At 48.9% G+C, this 17,506-nt stretch overlaps 1 protein-coding gene across 7 annotated transcripts in view; it reads left to right on the top strand.

The window, feature by feature from the left end:
• Positions 1-13,368, top strand: part of SDCCAG8 (SHH signaling and ciliogenesis regulator SDCCAG8) — a gene marked incomplete at its 3' end in the record, with an annotated part of 251,152 nt that extends 237,784 nt beyond the window's left edge. For all 7 annotated transcript variants that reach the window (XM_082834464.1, XM_082834462.1, XM_082834463.1 and 4 more), the window contains one exon: positions 13,269-13,368. In XM_082834464.1, coding sequence (XP_082690590.1) covers positions 13,269-13,368 — 100 coding nt within the window. The remainder of the gene's footprint in view (positions 1-13,268) is intronic.
• Positions 13,369-17,506: the final 4,138 nt, after the last annotated feature.

Raw genomic sequence — 17,506 nt, 5'->3', positions numbered from 1 at the left:
GTGGCATCTAGGATGGGGTAGGGGGAAACCTACCTTCCGCTTGGCAGTTGCTCTTTTCTAAAGAAGGAAATTATCTCTGGGGGTGACTTAGGATACAGGGTCCTCCCATGGCTCTGTGGGTCAGGGGTTGGGAAGATGTCAGCATCCTGCCTGTACACCTCTTAAAAGGGTGGGGTGCAACCTGAGACGAGCGGCACTGCAGGGTAAGGCTGCCCTGACCACCACCCCTCATCCCCCAGCACACACCCCTGCTGCCTCATCCCCTATGGTAATTGGCTATCGCGGCAGTTGTTTCTACTGCCCTTAACCTTGCCTCTCCCATCACAACCACTAAGGAACGGCCATATACAGCTTAAATGCTGGATGGATGATTTAGCACGTCCGGAGTTTTTTCTTCTTAAAATCTGGGCACTACTGCCTGTAGGGATTCCTAGTCTACACAGCGGGTGCTCACCAGGAATGGGGGTCAGGACTGGAACGGAGTCCTGTGCTGTGAGGGACTCAGGTACGACACTGAGCCCACTGCCAGGGGCCTGCAACGTGCTGCCTCTTGTCACCCAGAGCAGCCCCCCGGAGGCCTCGTTTTCCCTTTCTCTTCTGCCTTTCTTTTTTTTTTTTTTGCGGTACGCGGGCCTCTCACTGTTGCGGCCTCTCCCGTTGCGGAGCACAGGCTCCGGACGCGCAGGCTCAGCGGCCATGGCTCACAGGTCCAGCCACTCCGCGGCATGTGGGATCTTCCCGGACCAGGGCACGAACCCACGTCCCCTGCATCTGCAGGCGGACTCTCAACCACTGTGCCACCAGGGAAGCCCTCTTCTGCCTTTCTTATTCAGAGCCCTGACCCTCTCTGAGACCATTCCATGGTGATACTCCCAACCCTCCGAGTTGAATCCTGTCTCCCTTGCTATCTCAAGGACTGCATATTTTGTGCACCTAGATGACTTCTGCTTGGAGCACCTAAAAGTTGATTGATGACAAAGAGATGGTGCTAGACATTTTTATTCCAAAGCAATCTCAGTGTTTGTTCTCTTTGCCACCTTCCTCAAGGCCACAGTAGTTTCCTGGGCTACATGGGGCGTTTTGTTTACTTGTGGTACTTTAGAAAAATAGAGTAAGGAGTGTTGGAAGCCTGGACTGGTTCTCTTGCCACTTCTTAAAACTCAGAATTTCGCAGCCCAAACATTAAACAACCGATTTAGCTGCTTCCTTCTCCCCCATGGTGGCACGTAAATGGGCAGGATCGGACTTCTCTGCTGTTTGAGCCCACTAGCTTCCAAATGAGCCCTCTGGCAGACCTAACCACTCTGATCTGCCTTCTCGCTGGAAGAGTTATGCACTCATATTATCCCAACACTCATCACTGTGTGGAGGATCCCCTTTTACTAAATGATTTATTACTCTTAGCAGAATTCCTTTGGCTGCAGATTTTATTTCTGAGTCACTCTGTTCAGCTCAATTGGTTGCCTTCAGTTACCCTGGCAACCAGCAGATGGGGTTCTTTGACAAGGGTCAGCAGGGAGGCTGCCTCAGTATAGATGGAAGAGAAGCTAAATAAAAAAGCTTTCAGCATTGACAGTTCTATAGTGGATGACCAGGAGTAGTTATCAAATTACTTTTATTAAAAGCTAATTAAATGTGTGCCAGTAAGTGCGCTGTGGTGACAGTCTGGTTCCTTAGCTGCCGTGGGCTCACTGTCATTTCGGCACACCTCTGTGACCAGTATGACTACCTCAAGGATGGGGCTGGTCTAACATGAAGAAACTAGAGGGAACCTCACTACAGTGTGGAACCTGACACACTCCAGGACCGCTCGAGGAGGGTTTTAGCCTCTGGGGGCACCCGGAGGACTGCCTGACAACAGACTCTTCCTGAAAACGCCACACTGTGCAACTTTTTATAAGTATGAAATTATTTCCAAATAACTAATTTTTGAAAAGAGAGTACTCAGGCTTAGGTTTAGGCCGGGTGTGGCAGGAGAGGTGATGTGGGTTTTTCTCCTAGAACTTCTAAGTGGCCTGGATTCTACTCTGCAAAGATTATGATTTTCAAGAGTTTTCATTCCTCTGTCCTGTTTTTCTTTGCACACTGGGGCTGTGCTCACCATGACTCTGCTCTTGTTTTACAAAGAACTGGTTAAGGGTATCTGAGGCTTAAGGCAAATGGTCTTCCTACGTCCTTCAGAGTCTAAGATTCTTGCCATGTCAGCTCCTGTCCCCACTGTTTCGTGGTGCGGATCCTTTATTCATGCCCAGCCCTCCAAGGGAATTACAAGCTCAGTCAGGTCAGATAGCACATGCTCTTTTAAGACTGCAAGGTAGCTACGCAGCAGATGTTCCTAAATGACCTGAGGGGAAACTGTGCCTCGTTTCCAGAGTCAGCTGTGTTTTAAGCAGTTGGTCCAGCAGAGAGCCAGGGACCTTGTCAGGGACTCCAGGGTGCCACCGCCGGGGCCCTCCCTTACCTCAGGCTCGCCCAGAGTCCTGTGGCGCCTGAGCCGCCGCCAGAGAGTTTTCCAAGCTGGTTTTGGAGCTTCTGGCCTCTGGGTCCTGCACCCTTCATGCCAACACCAGTCTGTGGTTCCCAGACCAAGGAGTCCTCAAACTGTTTGGTGACAGGTAAGAACAGAGATTGAAAGTGCTTAGAAACTTTTATAGCAATTAGGCAGTGCAACAGCATTTTTATAGTACTTCACAAAACTATCAGTCTGCAACAGAGTGGAAGTTAAAAAAGAACAATAATAAAACCCAAACTGGTGCTCTTCACGGAGCTAGGTAGAAAAGCACTGAGCTAGGGATTGCCTCCCTTTTACCCAGCCTTTTTGGGGAAATGGGTCAGCCATTTCCCAGTATGTTGCCCAGTGTGTCACCTTTCTCAAGATCCTTATTTTTTAGTATGGAATAGAAGTCAGGGCCTTTTAAAAAAAGGATTTTGAAATGCTGCAGAGCACTAGATCTGGAGTCAAGAGACATGGGTTTCAGTCCTAGATTTACTCTAGACAGTCTGTGGGACCTTGGATAGATCACTTGTACTCTCTGGGGCCCAGATTCACCATAATGGGCAGAACTGAATGACCTCTAAGTTGCCTCTAACATGTCTAACAGGACTGACCCTTTTGAAGAGAAGAGCAGGGGTCTTTTCCCCATTGCTGCCCTAAGCCGCCGACCTGTGCTGTACTCCCCAGGCAGCCAAGGCTCATTGGAAATTTGAGAGAATGAAAAATTAAAGGGGCGGTACAGGAATGTAAATTGTCTTTATTGGAAATGTAAACTCTCCCCAGAATTGCAGGATCCTTAGAATGAATTCCTCCATTGAAATCATTATTGAAAAGGGTAGATTTGGGCAATGGATATTTAAACAGCAAACCAGCTAGTGAAACTGCCTTAATTTTCTAAGTGAGAATAACTGGCTAGAATGTGTTCCAGATTTCCGAGCACATGGCTTATTCTAGCTGATCTGTATGGCCACGTTAATGAGATGGAATTTCATAAAATGTGGCAGCAATTTTTAAGCATTGGAACAAAGTGTACAACTTTAATATGGCTTATTCACCAAATTAATTACCTAGAGCAGTAGTAATTAGGGTAATTGGGTTTTCAAAACTTCGACTTGGGCAACCTAGGTGTACTGTTATGACTAGATAGCTGGCGGTATTTGAGGATAGGAACATAGTAAAATTCTATAAAGTCATAGTATTGTAGAAGTTTGGAGTTCAAAGAGAACTTAGGCATCTTCTAGTTCAGGGGCTGGCAAACTGCTTTCTAAAGGGTCAAGTAATAAATATTTTAGGCTCTGTGGCCATATGGTCTGTGTTGCAGCTCCCCAACTCTGCTGTTACTGTGCAAAAGCAGCCACAGACAATACACCAGTGGATGAGCATGGCTGTGTTTCAATGAAAGTTTATTTAGGGGCACTGAAAGTTGAATGTCAGAGAATGTTCACATCACAAAATACTGTTTTTCTTTTGATTTTTTTTCAATCATTTAAAAATGTAAAAAAACATTCTTAACTTGCAGATTGTACAAAAACAGACAGTGGACCAGGCTGGATTTGGCCTGTGGTGTGAAGTTTGCTGATCCACTTCTAGCTTATCCTGTCATTTCACATGTGAGGAAACTGAGATTCAAAGTGATCACACAATTTGCTTAAGTTTTTATGACTGACACCAAAACTTAGGAGTAGACTAGGGTAGTTTTCATTTAGACAGTTGGCTGTTTTGATTATCAAAATTGGAGCCACGCAAAATACATTATTCTCCAGAAGAACTCATTTTGTATGTGATTGATACTGTGAATTATAGCATACCAGTGGTTCTTAAACTTGGGAATTCATCACAGTCACCCAGAGGGCTTATTAAAACACATACTGCTTGGCTACACCTCCAGGGTTTCTGATTCAGGAGGTCAGGAGGTATTCTTTGCTCAGTTTTAGAAGTGGAGAACCTGAGACTGAGAGAGATCAAGCCTCGTGCCCAAGTAAAATAGGTAGTTTGTGATAGGAATTTGAACCCGTGTCTCCTGTTTCCAAGTCCAGCACTCATTCATCTGTTCTAGGATACTTTTAATTAAGTGACAGATTTCAAGAGCATACTTAAAATTATTTGATTTATATGTTATGTTCTTTCGGGAACAAAGTTATTAAATATTAAAACGTACTTACACTATAGAGGAAATTACAGGTATTATATTTGGTATAAATATTGTCCACTGGTAAGTGGCTTCCTCTTTATTTTATTTTATTTTTTTTTTGCGGTGTGCGGGCCTCTCACTGTCATGGCCTCTCCCGTTGCGGAGCACAGGCTCCGGACGCGCAGGCTCAGCGGCCATGGGCCCAGCCGCTCCACGGCATGTGGGATCTTCCCAGACCGGGGCACGAACCCGTGTCCCCTGCATCGGCAGGCGGACTCTCAACGACTGCGCCACCAGGGAAGCCCGGTTTGCTCTTTCTGACACCATTTGTCCAGCACCTTGCTAAGTGCTGGAGATGGAAAGCTGAACAAGATCCCATTCCTGTCCTTAAACGTTATTCATTGTTCAGTGGGAGAGGCCGACCAGCAATGACTGTAGTAAGTGTAGATGGGTGCTCTGGTGGGATGCGTGGGATAGAACAGCTGTGGAGGGGTTTAGAAGGTTTAGGGCTGATCTACAGAATCGATGTGGACAGAGAGGGAGGAGGCAAGGAGGACTCAGGGACAGGTGACTAGGGGTGATCCCACCCATGTGAGAAGGGCACAGAAGGAGGAACACGCCATTTGTGGCTTGATAATCCTGGCTCCAACCCTTCTGGTTGTCTGAACTTGGGCAAATGACTAACTTCTCTTTGCCTGGCTTTTCTTATGCACAAAATGCGGATGACAAAAATACCTACTGTGCAGTATTGTTATGAGGATTCATTTAGTTACTGCCTACAATACTCCCTGGCCTTTAGTAAATGCTTAGTAAATACTAGAGTACTCTACTGGGAATAGTAGAGAACTGAGTGCACATTTTACAGTCACAGCATGTGCACCTTTGAAATTCACATGTTAGCTGAAAAGTGTTCTTCATTTACATGAGGAAGCCCCTCTTCCAGAGAAATTGTGGGTCTGAGCATTTTGCAAACAATTATCTGAGGAGGGGCTCTAGTCTGAAAACATTGCAGGACAAAAGACATTTTACCACGATCGCCACCAAAAACAATCAAGCAAACAAAACACCACCCACAGTAGTCTGTAGGGAGCTCCCAGGTTAAATGTTGAGTGAAACTAAAATCTCTGATCAAAAACCAAATATGCATGAGGTTACTGGCCACCTCCAGGGTAAGTAGGGGGCTGGGCTGGAGAAAATACATAGGGAGTGGTCCCACAGCACTGGCACCAGGTTCACAAGTGTTCATTTGATTATTATGCCTCATAACTTATTTAGACACTGCATATATTTTGTATGTATCACATACAACATACAAAAATTTAAATATATGTATTCACTTGCTTTCACAGTATTCATAGCAAATGAGTGTCTGAAGCACAGGACCAGAGCTGGCAGCTTGCACTGCTTCTGTTTTGCATAAGATATTTTTCCCAGCCCACTCAGCTCCATAAAGTTGTTTTGTATTTCACCACTTGCTCCATCTTATCTTAAAGTCGTGCATATTTAAAAAAAAAAAATGTTGGTTCTGATTGTGCATGCGGGGTGTGGCGGAGAGCATCACTGTTGGACCAATAGAGATGTGCCTGGGCCCAGCCCACATTCCAGTCTCCTTTAGTTGTATCTGCATCCTGGGCTTTGGAAACCTGGGCCTGCTTGTTCCCATCGTAACTGCTGCCCCTGCTCGCCTGTAATTCCCAGGGAGCCTTTGCACAGGTGAGCCCTTGCTATGCAGCAGCTCTTCTCCTCTGAGGGGGCCCAGTCTGCCCAGTGATGGCAGGTCCTTAAGGAAATGGGCCCTGATCGGGATGATGACCCCAGCCTGGGTGCAGAGTAGCCTGGAAGTGTCCTTCCTGTGGCCGCTGTGCCCTGTGAGGACAGGGGAGCCCCGGGGCTTCGCAGGAAGGGATGGCCCCCTGCCCCTGAGGGGCCTGGCCTAGCCACAGCTCCCCTGGGGGCCGGGACAGTACGGTGCAGACAGTGAGCATGTCCTGGGGGTCTCTGGGAGAGGATGGAACACCTGCCTGTTCCAGAGATGAGGTATAGGCCTTGGGAAAGGAGCATCCCAGTTAGGGATTGAAGTCTGAAAGCTGATGAATCCGCTCTCTTTCCAGCTGTGCAGAACCTCTGTGTGGTTGGCAGGCTGTCGGCTGGGCCCCTCCTTGTGGGAGGGGCTGCTGTCTGAAAGGCCCCTCCGCAGGGCCCTGGGGGCAGCCCCGCTCTCTCCTTTAGTTACTTCACTCCTTGTTCAGGAAGTGGCTCAAAACAAAGGGCCCAAACAGAACAAGAAATTGTTTCCTCTCAGAAGGACATTTATGCTGAGACCTGAACATTGAAAACAAGTAGTTTCCAGCCCTGTGAGTTAGGAGGAGTCATGTTCCAGGCAGAGGGGGCTGCCAGCTTGTGGGTGGAAGCAGCCAAAGGGTGTCTGGGGCCCACTGACCCAGGCTTTGCAGGGCTCGGAGAAGGGGGTGAGATCATCCGGAGGGCAGGTCGGGATGCCAGTGTCCACCTGAGAAGGCACCCCTTCAGGAGACACTGCCCCTGGCCAGCTCCCTCATCCTGCAGAGCAACTCCTGTCTCGTGGCCTCCTTTCTCAGCAAACTGTCGCACCCTTTACCTGGGGCAGAACAAGGAGGCTGCTGGGCAGGAGGCCCCTCAGGCTCAGGCTCACCTCACCTGCCTCCCTGTGCCTCTGGGAGAAGGGCCTGCCTGCTGCCCAGGTGCCTCCTGCCTCTGCAAGCCCAGCTCTGAGGATTTCTCTTCCCTCCTCCAGGGCACCCTGCCCAGCGGCTCAAGTCTTTCCATCCTCAGCACACCCTCTTGCTGCCTTGCGCTCAGACAAGCCCCTCTCTAGGATGGTCTCCCCTCTCCCGCCCCTGAAAGCAGCTTCTGCCACAGTTCCCTACTGAAGGGCAGGCGGCCACTCAACAAGCTGCCCTGCTTCTCCCGCAAGCCCCTCTCCTCTCCCGGCATTCATCCTCCCTCCCGTCATCCGTCAGTGTCTTCTGGCTCCGTGCCCTCTGCCAGCCTCGACAGGTGGCTCCTCCCCAAGGCCTGGGCCTGACCATGTTCATTCTCGTTGCAGCAGAGGTTTTGGCCAGTAGGTGGTGGGGGCCTGGGTGTCTGTAATTTTAACAAACTTGAAAATCTCTGCCAGGCTTCCCTAGCACGTTCACGGCCTTACCTCTCGACAGATCTGGGCGGCACAGCTGGAGATCCAGCCAGACACTTCTAGGCCCCAGGCTGAATAAGTGCTGGGGGGGTGAGTGGGCGTCTCACAGGTACCTCACCCTGACCCCAGGCCTGTCCCTCCTCCCATCTTCTCTTGGTAAATGGCAATGCCGTTGTCTGAAGGACAACATCCATTGTTAGTTCGGCTCAAATCGTTACTGGGTCCCAGCATCACCTCCCTCCAAGCAGCCCACAGCCTCTGGTCAAGCCACACTGCACAAAGTTTCCAGACACCACTGCCTTTACAGTACCACCTCCCATGTGGGAAGGCCCTGCCCTGGCCCCTGCCAGACCAACACCCGTTCATCTTTTCACATCCCAAATTTCCATCCGAGTGACCTTGGACTAGTCATATATGCTGTCTACGCCTCAGTTTCCTCATCCTTAACGTGGGGATAACAACAGTTTCTGCTTCATGGAATTGTCGTGAGCACTAAAAAGTTAATAAATGATAAGCACTTAGCCCATAGTAAGCACGTAGTAGATGATGGTGAAAACGGTGATCCATTTCCTAAGTAGGCGCAAGCCTTCCTGGTCCTCGCACTTACCGTATTGACCCTGTGGTTTAATGCCTTGGTGGTACCCTGAGCACAGCACCCATTTTGTCTCCTTAATTGGCTGGGAACCCCCTGAGGGAAGGGATCTTTTGTAATTCTTGACATCATGAGAACGGTTTACCAAGAGTTGGTTGGTTTGCTGAGGTAACTCAGTGAATTAACCAACCGTTAACGGTGGTTAAGAACACCTGTACTCGGCCTAGCTTTGCCTCCACGCTCTACCACTTATTCCTTGTGTGACTTTGTGCAAGTTAATTGAACCTGTCAGTTTCAGTTTTCTCATCTGTAAAATGGGACGATAATCCTAGCCATACCTCTTAGGATTGTAGTGAGTTTTAATGGAGGAATAAGCTCAGTAAATGTTAGCTCTTGTCAGTGGCGGCAGCTGCAGCTATGGTTGGCTGAAGACTTGAACTTAGAAGCACAACAAAAATGAGAGCAGTATCCGCCATGGAAAATAAAAGACAGTGTATGTGTCAATAGGACACCCCAAGAAATCTCTTTTAGCTGATGGTAATAAAGCATTCATGAATAGCGTAGGCTGGGTTGTACAGTGTTTGGGGAAGGCTGTTACAAAAAATAACTTTTTAATTAAAAAAAAAAGTCTTTTCCTAATATTCAAAATAGACCTTGAGAGAGCTGCCACTGAAATATATTTCCATAACAAAGTCCGTTTTATGTAAAACCTGGGTTGTAGTTTGTTTGCTTTTTTTTTTTAACAAATGTGAGTTTGGGTTTGTTGTTGTTTTTACCGTTTCTGAACTTGTGATTGACTTTATTGCTGCAATAAAGTGACACAGTAGAGGCTGACTCTGAAAAGGAGGGAGCATATTTTTTAAAGGGAGAAAAAACACTCCTTAGAGCAACTGCTTGGAGTTCAAGTTGAATCAGAGTGAAGCCATCCTTGGCTCTTCAGCTGTGAAGCTAGTGAGGCTTCAGCCTCCTGGAGGGAAGGCAGGACTTGCCCAAGGGTCTTACTCCTTCTATCAGTGGTGCTTCCGCAGGAAAACCCTGGTTTGCTGCTGATATGGGGCTCACACCCGGGGACTTGATAGATCTGGTCTGGGCGGGGCCTGGGCTCCTGGATATCTGCTGCAGGGTTCCAAGGTTCCAAAGGGTTCCCACATTTTGCAGACCACCACCAGCTGAGCCTCATCTAGGTTCTGAGGGCTCCACTGGAGGAGGGTCTAGGCAGGAACTGACCCCACTTCTGGCGGTGAGCGGTGCGGCCAGCCCATGGCCGGCTGTTTGTGCTGGGAGAACAGGCTTTGGCTCAGCCCATAGCCCTGAATCCAGCAGCCACTCTTTCGAGGAGCCCCAAAACACACACTAAACCCATCAGTCAGCAGGAACGTTATCTCACTGATCCATCCACAGGCGAGGGAGCACGTGGAGGATGACCACTCCTGGCGCCTTCCTGACTTTAAGCCTCGATGGTGTCACCTATTTATCTCATGTTGCTGTTTCAAGCAAGCTTGAAGTCAGTGGGCTACTACTGCCTCAGTAGCTCTTAGCCTGTAGCTCTCTCCACACCCAAGACTTGACTGGAGGGGGAAAGCCACCTACACCTGACGGTGTAGAGAGCTCAGCTGCTAATGAGGATGTTTTTGCCTGTCTGATTTAAGTAGCAAAGCATTAGATTGTTTGCTTCTCAAGGAAAAAGTCTGTTCTCAACACCTCTGTGTCTTCAAAGGTACCCACTCCAGTGCTGGACAGCAGAGTCGCTGCTCAGATGAGTGGGTCAGCCTGGGCAGAATGCCCCCCTGGCCCTAGCTGGCTGGCCTGGCTTCTCTGCTCCCTGGGATGTCATTGTTTCTCCCAGCCTTTCCATGCTGAGGATTCAGTGGAGAAAAACTTCGGTTTGGTCTGATACCACTGGGGTGGGTTTGAGACTGTGCTCTCAGGAACAATTGCTGCACGTAACAGCGTGATGGATGGCAGTGGGGGTAGATTGGGCTTCCCAAAGCTGTGATGGCCAAGGCTTCACCAGAGGAAACTTTTTTTTCTCTCCTCCAATATCAGAAGGAGGGCAATGGGGGCAAGGCGGGGGGGGTGGGGGGGCGTGGTGGGGAGGGTAGGTAATGTAATTTATACAGTATGGAAGCAGGAAAGTGCTCACACTTGGATGGAAGATACTTGCTGTTGGTTGGGATCTGCCCCAGCCTGATCCAGGGAATCGGGAGCCTGGGCAGGGCCAGACTGCAACCCAGGCTCGGGGCGAGGGAGACCCTGAACCTGGTTTTAAGTAGCTACAAACACAGGAAATAAGACTCTCCTTGGCAGGAATAAAGACGCAGACATAGGGAATGGACTTGAGGACATGGTGGGGGGTGGGCAGGGAAGGGGAAGCTGGGATGAAATGAGAGAGTGGCATGGACATATATACACTACCAAACGTAAAATAGGTAGCTAGTGGGAAGCAGCTGCATAGCACAGGGAGATCAGCTTGGAGCTTTGTGACCACCTAGAGGGGTGGGATAGGGAGGGTGGGAGGGAGACGCAAGAGGGAGGAGATATAGGGATATATGTATACATATAGCTGATTCACTTCGTTATAAAGCAGAAACTAACACACCATTGTAAAGCAACTATACTCCAATGAAGATGTTAAAAAAAAAAAAATGGGCAGAAGAGCTAAATAGACATTTCTCCAAAGAAGACATACAGATGGCCAAGAGGCACATGAAAAGATGCTCAACATCACTAATTATTAGAGAAATGCAAACCAAAACTACAATGAGGTATCACCTCACACCAGGTAGAATGGGCATCATCAGAAAATCTACAAACAACAAATGCTGGAGAGGGTGTGGAGAAAAGGGAACCCTCTTGCATGGTTGGTGGGAATGTAACTTGATACAGCCACTATGGAGAACAGTATGGAGGGTCCTTAAAAATTAAAAATAGAATTACCATATGACCCAGCAATCCCACTACTGGGCATATACCCTGAGAAAACCATAATTCAAAAGGACACATCCACCCCAATGTTCATTGCAACACTATTTACAATAGCCAGGTCATGGAAGCAAACTAAATGCCCATCAACTGACGAATGGATAGAGAAGTGGTACATATATACAATGGAATATTACTCAGCCATAAAAAGGAACAAAATTGGGTCATTTGTAGTGAGGTGGATGGACCTAGAGTCTGTCATACGGAGTGAAGTAAGTCAGAAAGAGAAAAACAAATATTGTATAATAACGCATATATGTGGAATCTAGAAAAATGCTACAGATGAACTGGTTTGCAAGGCAGAAATAGAGATACAGATGTAGAGAACAAACGTATGGAGACCAAGGGGGGGAAAATGGGTCTGGGGTGGTGGTGGTGGTGGGATGAATTGAGAGATTGGGATTGACATGTATACACTGATAGGTATAAAGTAGATAACTAATAAGAACCTGCTGTATAAAAAAAAAAAGGACTATCTTTGGTCCTTGCTCTCTCCAGAAACAGCAGGGGCAGTGGGCGGGGCATAGACCTATGGGCGTGGTCAGAGCGGGCTCCTACCTGGGGAGCATGCACCACGCCTGCTAGACCCCTGCGTCGGGTATTTCCAGTTCCCGCCTCTCACCCTTGCAATGTGGGACACTTCGAAGGAGGGGTAGTAGAAAACCAGGTGTGACTGAAAACCCCGAGCACAGAGTGTTCGGCAGAGAGGATAGGGGTGCAGACTGGGGTGCAGTGAGTGTGCCTGGGGCAGCTTGAACAACCTCCTGCAAAACCCACTGGGGCTCGAGAAGGGGGCGGGGCAGGCGGCAGGTGCCATCTGGGAAATGGGGAGGGTTGCCACCGGCGGAGGAACCTGAGGAGAGCGTGAGTAAATTACTAGACCACTGTTAGGTTTCCCAGGGTGCAGTTTTAGTTTTACCTGTCTCCAGGTGCTGCATCCTTTTAGTAAACAAGTCTGCCCACCCCTACCTAAGTCCCGAATGTCTGTCCTCGCAGATGTTTAATTGTGCTCAGAGGCTGCCAGAAACGGGGTCGCTGGAGAGCTTGAACTGAGGGCAGGCTGAGCCCAGGGTCTGCAGAACCATCTTCGAAGTTTTTGACTCAATGCGGGACATGTAGCCTGAAGTTTGAAATGCATCTTGAACTTTTCCTGTGAAAATACAACTTAATTGCACTGTTGGTGCTTTTTGAGGATTGTGAGGAAGGGCATATGACACACCCAACTTCTTTCCGGAACAGTTCTGGGTAGTTGTTCAAGTCTAAATTTAATCCAAGGCCTACATTTCCATGGGTGAGTGTGCTACTGGTTGTAGGAAGCCGTCTGTGGACAAATGAGGATAATAGAGAATTAGCAAGTCTGGAGAGGAGAGCCCATCAGCAGAATGACAAATTTAGGATCTTTAAAGACATCTGGTCAGCGATGCCGGAGCTCGTGATTGACTGAGTGATTAATAATGGAAAACCCTTAGTTCAGTGTTTCCGCCTTCCCTCGCCCACTTCCCCAGCCGGGACCGGCTGTCTGCTCCAGTCTGCCAGAGATGTTTCCAGCTGAACAGTGGAGGCATTTAGGCCCCTCATCTTTGACCTCTGGGAGTTTAAGGTTTGAGTTTTAATTCAGTTTTATCTGTGTGCTCCCTAACTGACAACTCACCGAAAAGACTCCCAATTCCCTTTCATATCTGATACGCTTCCATTCACCTTATGGAGTGCGTCCAAAGGCCTCACTTCAGGGTCACCCTGACTCCCAGCTCGTAGTTCATTGTCAGGACCTTCCCTCCAACACACAGAGCACTGGAAAACACGGAGAGGGCTGAAGTCTTTGCTCCCCTGCTCTCTGAGGCCTACTGCCCCCAGTCTTCAGAACCCATCCCTAATTCTGCGGTGGATTTTTCTCCAGGCTAAAGCAACTAGACAAGCACAGCCAGGCCACAGCCCAGCAGCTGGTGCAGCTCCTCAGCAAGCAGAACCAGCTTCTGCTGGAGAGACAGACTGACTGAAGAGGTGGGACGTCTGAGATCCCAGGTACTGTGCAGGGCGCCTCACCCACCAGAGAACGCACCGGGGTACACGTGGTCTTTCCCTTGTTCCTTTTACAGAGCTGCGTCTTACCAGGCTAAACTCCCCGGGGGTCCCGTTGGTTAGCGAATAAGCTGGGAGGGAGATCTTGAAGACTGTGCTGGGCACAGTGGAGGACACAGAAGTGCGGGCCCTGGACCTGCCCTCTTTAGCGAGCTAACGTTCGTACGGGAGAACAGACCCACCGTGCAGCACCAAGCCACACGGAGTGCCGAGCCGCACCGTGTGGGCACCCCCGCTGAGGAGTGCAGGAGGCGGGAGAGCAGGGCGGGAGGCAGTGGTCAGGAGGCTTTCTGGAGGAGGTCGGCTTTGAACTGCCCCTGGGGGACGTGTCTGTTTGAACTGGTGGAGGAAAGAGGTGCTCCCAATTAGGGGAGTCCCTGTGAATGGAATGTAGGAGTCTTGCTTTAAATCAGCTGGCTGATAATTGGGCTAGGGTTTGGAGTGCTTGCGGAGGGTGTGGCAGTGTTCCATAGATGACATGCATTAACTCTCATTACTCTTGAACAAGCCTGCAAGATTGATTATCCCCATCTTACAGATGGGGAAGCTGAGGCTAAAACAAGCGCATACAGCTAGCAAGTAGGGACACTGAAAATGGAGCCTAAGTCTGACTCCTTAACAAACTTTCCCTGTTCAGGTTAGGTCTGGGGCCACCAGCAGGGATAATGGGGGAAAGAGTGTCCAGGTAAGTTTGGTGTAGGGAATGAAACCTTTATTTTTTCCCTAAATTGCTTCTCTTCCTGTCAGGGAGGCTGGGCTTTTTACCCCATCAAGCAGTTTGTTAGGATAATAAGGTGCTCCATGAGTGCCCGGGGGACGCCGTGCAAGAAGTGCTTGGAATGATTAATGGGAAAAATGCATCAGGAAATGAAAACGATGAGACAATTGTCTCATTCTTTTTTCAAAATGACCATGTGCCCAAACAGGTATAGAGGAGCCACTGTCCTCTGAGTGATTTTTCCCACTCAGCCCACAAAACCCCTCTGCAAAAGTCCTCATTTGTTCCACAAATAATAAATGAGCATCCCCAGGAGCCAGTCATTGAGCTCAGGCTGGGGGACGGAGACACACCTGCACTGTCCCCTCCCAGGGCCTCTGAGGCTGCTCGCAGGGAAGGGTGGTGCACAAGCCACACGCCCTACCGTCACACAGGCATCCGGGATGCTTGTGTAAGCATCATATAACATATGAATAAAGGAACATGGGTTTCAGGGCTTCTTCTCACACATACCGAGATAGCATCTCTGGGAACAGGGCCCAGGAATCTGCATTTTAATGAGCTGTTTGGATAATTCAGTGAAGACACTAGGGTTTGAGAGCCTCTGAAAGTGCTGGGAGGCAGAAAGAACAGAGAATGATTCCAGAATGCATCGTTGTCCCTAGGCCCTGAACAAGTCATTGAAGTCTCTTCTAAGCCTGTTTCCACATCTGCATAGTGGGTACCATACCAGCCTAACTCAAAGGGACCCTGGAAGTGTTAAATGAGGGCAGCTGCGAGGTGCATGGCAGGTTGTCTTGCATATTACAGGCCAAAGAAATATCAGGGATTTTCTTTTCCTCTCTCCTCCCCAAACTGGGGAAGGTCCTGGGAGAAGCACAGGTTGGGCAGAGATCCTGTGGGACGAACAGCCATGAAACGATGTTCACTGCTCTCGCCCAGCTCCTCCAATGTGTGCAGTCACCTCATCCTGTACCTGTGCGGCCAGACCTCAACCAGAGCTCAGCTGTCTGGGCAGGTCCTTGAGGGGGGCCCTTGGTGGTGCCAGCCAAAGGTTGGGGCCATCGGGTCTCCAGACAGCTGGAGGGACTCACAGCACCAGTGGAGCTCCTGGCCTCCAAGAGCTGAGAACGACTTCAGAACTTGGGTTGTGGAGAGTCTTCTATACAAGCTCTGAGCATGTGGTAGTTTCTTCTCCATTCTGGACCAGATCATTATCCTGTGGGGTTTGCCTTTTAACTCCCCATCTGCCTACCTGACAGCCCACTTAGATCTTAACATGGATCATCAATGCTTAGAAACCTCTTCCAGGGCTTTAAAAACCCGTTAATTGCCAAATGGATTGCAAAATTTTTGTAAAATGCATTTAAAAAAACCCCTAAAACCTCAAAATTCTCTCAGAAAAATGAGTAGGTCTTTTTTCCCTTGCCTGAAGCAACAGAAATGATTTGACCATCCTATGCTCTCTGATACTGGCCCATCTGGCTCATCTCTAAAGGGATCTTTCAGATTCAGATATTGCATTTGGAATTATTTTAATGTGAACATGACAAAAGAAGCTTGGTAGAGAAAATGTTGGCTTTAAGTAGCAAATACTAGCATTCAAAGAGGAGATAGGAACCCAGGCAAGCTCCCTACTCTCTAAAGCAAAGGCCCACTCTTTGCGCCCAAGTGCGGCGTTAGACTTGTTTCTGCTGTGGAATAAACTTGAACTGTGAGTTTAGTTTCCAGGGAGCCTTACCTGAGGTAAGTAAGGCTGCCATTTGACCCCGGCAGGTATTTGGAGGGTGCTACCTCCCGAGGGTTCCAGAGTCTCCGGCCACACCCACTTCACGCCCACCCTTCTCCGGGGGAGAGACTCCTCTGGCTTGTCTCTGGTTTTGGGATGGTTTAGCTAAAGGCTTCCATTTTCCCAGCCTGGATGAATTAAGCATAATAATCTTGCACGTCAAACTCTAAAAATCTCTATCCACTGGATCCTCAAAAGAGAATGGATATTTTCTGGCCTGGGCAACTGCCCTGAAGCTGAGTCACATCCCTCCAATTTGTTCCTGTGCCTGAGCCCTGGGCCCTGAAGCAGATGACAAGCTCGGGTTGGCCAGTGGCCTCTGACAGGAAACATCTAGCCTGTTTAGGAGGCTTTATTGTTCTAATTTGTTTCTGCTTAACTTCTGAAACATGCACAGCAACACGCCTGGCCGAGGGGGCCGCTCAACGTCCTAACTGCCGCTGTGACATCCTTTGGCCATAAGAATTCCCGTCTCCCCTGAAACGCTGCTGTCGTGTGGTGGCCAGCCCGGCGAGAGTCGGGCCGGCCTTGTGGCTGACCCAGTGGACGTGGCTCAGTTTGCTGATCGCCAAGTTCAAGGCTGCTCTTCTGACTTGTTCTTAGTTTAGGACTGATTAAAAACACTGGCTTTATGAATCTCCTGCTTCACTCCTGGGGAAAACACTTCTGGGAGACAGCTTTTGAAACATCATGAATTGCTATGTTAGTTCTTGTAGCGAAATAGAGACATGAAAACACTAACCCAGTCTTACTCCTCTGTTCTCTTCAGGGACGGGAGTGACTGTGGTTGTTGGGGGGTGGGGACTTGAGGGGTGGTGTCCAGGATACAGAACCTGGGCCCCAGGGGAGTCTTGGTAAGGCCTGACAGCTGGGAGCGGGGTTAGGGGTCTGTGACCCAGCGCCTGGGGCTCTAACATCTGGCCAGGATGGGTGGCGGCAGTTGGTGAGGAACTTAAGAGTCTTTTCTTGGGGAGAATGGCATCCGAGAGACGGGAAAGAATGGAAATGATCTGTCCACTTGGAGGACTGTCATTTACATCAAGATTATTTTACTTGTACATTTATTTGGTGATGATATGGTTTCAGCTGATTTGCATTTTCTGATAGCCTCTGTCCCAAAAGGCTGTTTGATTCCGTCCTCAGTGTTCAGTCTGGGGAGGGATGCCTTTTTAGTCCCTTCAGATGCATCACTTTTACAGTTTAGAAAACAGCATCTGAAACCGACTTATTGGTGATTAATCAGTTGGCCCTATGACTTTTGAGCATTTTTGGCAGTGAATTTACTTTCTAATTTGATTTAAACTTGTGCATGGATCCAGCAGACATATGTGATTATGTTCAAAATCATGGAGATTACCTCGTTACACCAAAGGATTCATGAAGAAAGCTGGAAACACGCACAAGAAACAAAGACACAGATGATGACGAAGGGAGGAAAGGCCCGTTTGTGACCTGAAGGAAAGGTAGGGGGAGGCTTCAGAACTGTGTGCTCCAGTGAGGGCCGCGCAGCTCCTGCGGGCCCCTGCAGACTGAGCTGTAGGGTCGCCCA

Source organism: Leucopleurus acutus, assembly GCF_964270905.1.
Source record: "Leucopleurus acutus genome assembly, chromosome: 2".
In the NCBI taxonomy this organism is placed as follows: Eukaryota; Metazoa; Chordata; class Mammalia; order Artiodactyla; family Delphinidae; genus Leucopleurus; species Leucopleurus acutus.
The sequence above is the reverse complement of the archived record's forward strand: the minus strand, read 5'-3'. Positions and strand labels throughout refer to the sequence as shown.